The sequence below is a fragment of the Limulus polyphemus genome, unplaced genomic scaffold (assembly GCF_000517525.1).
Source record: "Limulus polyphemus unplaced genomic scaffold, Limulus_polyphemus-2.1.2 Scaffold1301, whole genome shotgun sequence".
Taxonomy (NCBI): domain Eukaryota; kingdom Metazoa; phylum Arthropoda; class Merostomata; order Xiphosura; family Limulidae; genus Limulus; species Limulus polyphemus.
This window is the reverse complement of record NW_013666911.1, coordinates 1,762-3,915: the sequence shown is the minus strand read 5'-3', so window position 1 is coordinate 3,915 and position 2,154 is coordinate 1,762. Positions and strand designations below refer to the sequence as shown.

Below are 2,154 nucleotides of genomic sequence, written 5' to 3'. Positions count from 1 at the left end.
GGGCGAGCATGTTTGGTGGAAGGGGTATTCGAACCTGCGACCCTCAGATTGCGAGTCGAACGCCCTAACCACCGGGCCATGCCGGGCCTCCTAGAAATGTAATATATATTTTAGAATGTGTAAATTATGGTGACTATATTGGCGAAACAGATAATTTAAGATTAAAGATGAGTTAATAAGAATTTCATGTTAAACTTGCTCGAAAAAAAAAGCCAAATGTATGCCAGCAAACAATGAATGTATTTTAAGCAAACTTAAAATTCTGAAAGAACCTTATTTTCATGTGTTCTCTTTTTTGAGCATGTAATATGAAATATAAAAAATTAAGTTTCGAAAAATAGTAGAAGAATTTTTTTGCCGCCACTTTAAATAGATAGAGGTAAGAGGGCAGAAGTAACAGTATTTTGTTTGGTAAGGTTAGTTAGAATCGTGCAACTGTACAAACTATTACTAGAAATCACTGAAAGGACAATAAAGTAATTAAGAGATAGACTTTGTATTAAATTGTTAAATAATATGGAAGTAAACTACTTTTCTATAATGACAAAAGAAAGTATAAAGCTTTAATTAAAAGAAAAAATATAATAAAAAGAGAAAGTATATTTGATACGCTTAAACTAATTTCTTTTGTGTATACTTTAATGTATTTATTTCTCTGAAAGGGGTCCAAAGGCCGCCTAGAGGGGTCACCTGTTTTAACCATTCTCACCATTTTACAGTAGTGTGTTGTGAGTCAGTCAGTAGACGCTAAAATTACGTCACATAAGAGATGTTTAACGTTGTAATTTATACTGTCGTGATGTCAGTAAAAACGCATGCCATAAATCACGAGAATAATTATGCACTCTGTAGGCTACAACAGAGCATGACATATGAACTTCAAAAGCAAGAAATAAATATATATGTTACTCTTAATTCTGGTTTTATTTACTCTTGAAACAGAATACTTTCGGGGACCCTGCGGAAGTACATCTAATATAAGGACTGTATTTTGTGTTTGTACATTTTGAAAATATGTATTTATTTGTTTAGTTGAAAATATTTATTTCAACGTTTTTATTATATATTATCTTTAAAATTACAGCCTGAAGAGCGACCTCTGAAGTCACCTAACTGGTAGAAAATAATAAAGAACAAAAGAGGTCAAGGATTTCAACGTATTGTTATATATATCTATATTGTAATGCAATTATTGTTATAAAAACTAAAAACGTATACTTGTTCAGACAGAAGGTTAACTTAAAGCTCATTTGATAGTTATTTATAGACCTGACAAAATAATACAAATACATGCTATGATTCTACACATTTATGCTGCCGAGGATGCTTAAACTACGCAAACACACAAACAAATAAAATAAAATTATCAACTTTTATAATCTACAAAAATATGTCGAAAGTGTTCGATATAACGCAGGTAAGATCGATGCTGAATTGAATGTTATTGTGTGCAAGTTGTTATAGGTTAAAAGCTACTGAAATGTCATAGACGTTATTTGAAATGGTTCACACTTACGCTTACATATTCTTACTATTTGTAAAGGTTGCAAAGTATACATAAAAGGCTACTTGAAGCTCCCAGAGATAAAAATATAACACAAACCTGTGGCCCCAGCACCAACAAGCAGGACTACAGTAAACGTTAACGCCGCCAACATCTTATTCTTAATATCCGTTACCTCACTACGTTACACTTTCGTTTTTGTCGACAATTCCAAATGCAAAGCTCCATATTGTTTCCCAGTTTCTAATATATTTGTTTTGAAATACGGGTAGAAAAACACACAAATCAAACAATTTTCTTAACTAATCAATCATCATGCGTTGAGATAGTGACAAAAACACCTGTTACGCTCAGTATAAGGTATCTTCTCATGCAGATAAATAACCTGCCAGATTTGCCACGAACCCACCGAAGAAACAGGTTGGTTCTTGTATTTACCTGATTTACTTCAGTTGCCCACCTACGTCAGATTGCTGCGAGCACTCTTTCTTGATTGGTTGAATATACTACCTCTGTATAGAAACTTTGGTAATATTGGTTAGGTAAAAAAAGTTTTTTTTTTTTTAAAGAAAGTAAAAATTGAGTAATTGATCTGCGGTCGGAGTATTATTGACGTTCGTTGCTATAGCGTTTGTTTGGCGCGATTGTTG

At 32.7% G+C, this 2,154-nt stretch overlaps 1 protein-coding gene across 1 annotated transcript in view; it reads right to left on the bottom strand.

Moving 5' to 3' along the window:
- The window catches only part of LOC106463009 (tyrosine kinase receptor Cad96Ca-like), a 31,068-nt gene extending 29,189 nt beyond the window's left edge, over positions 1–1,879 (bottom strand). Inside the window, exon 1 of the mRNA XM_022390413.1 lies at positions 1,604–1,879. Coding sequence (XP_022246121.1) covers positions 1,604–1,658 — 55 coding nt within the window. The 5' untranslated portion in view covers positions 1,659–1,879. The remainder of the gene's footprint in view (positions 1–1,603) is intronic.
- Between the last annotated feature and the right edge of the window lie 275 nt (positions 1,880–2,154).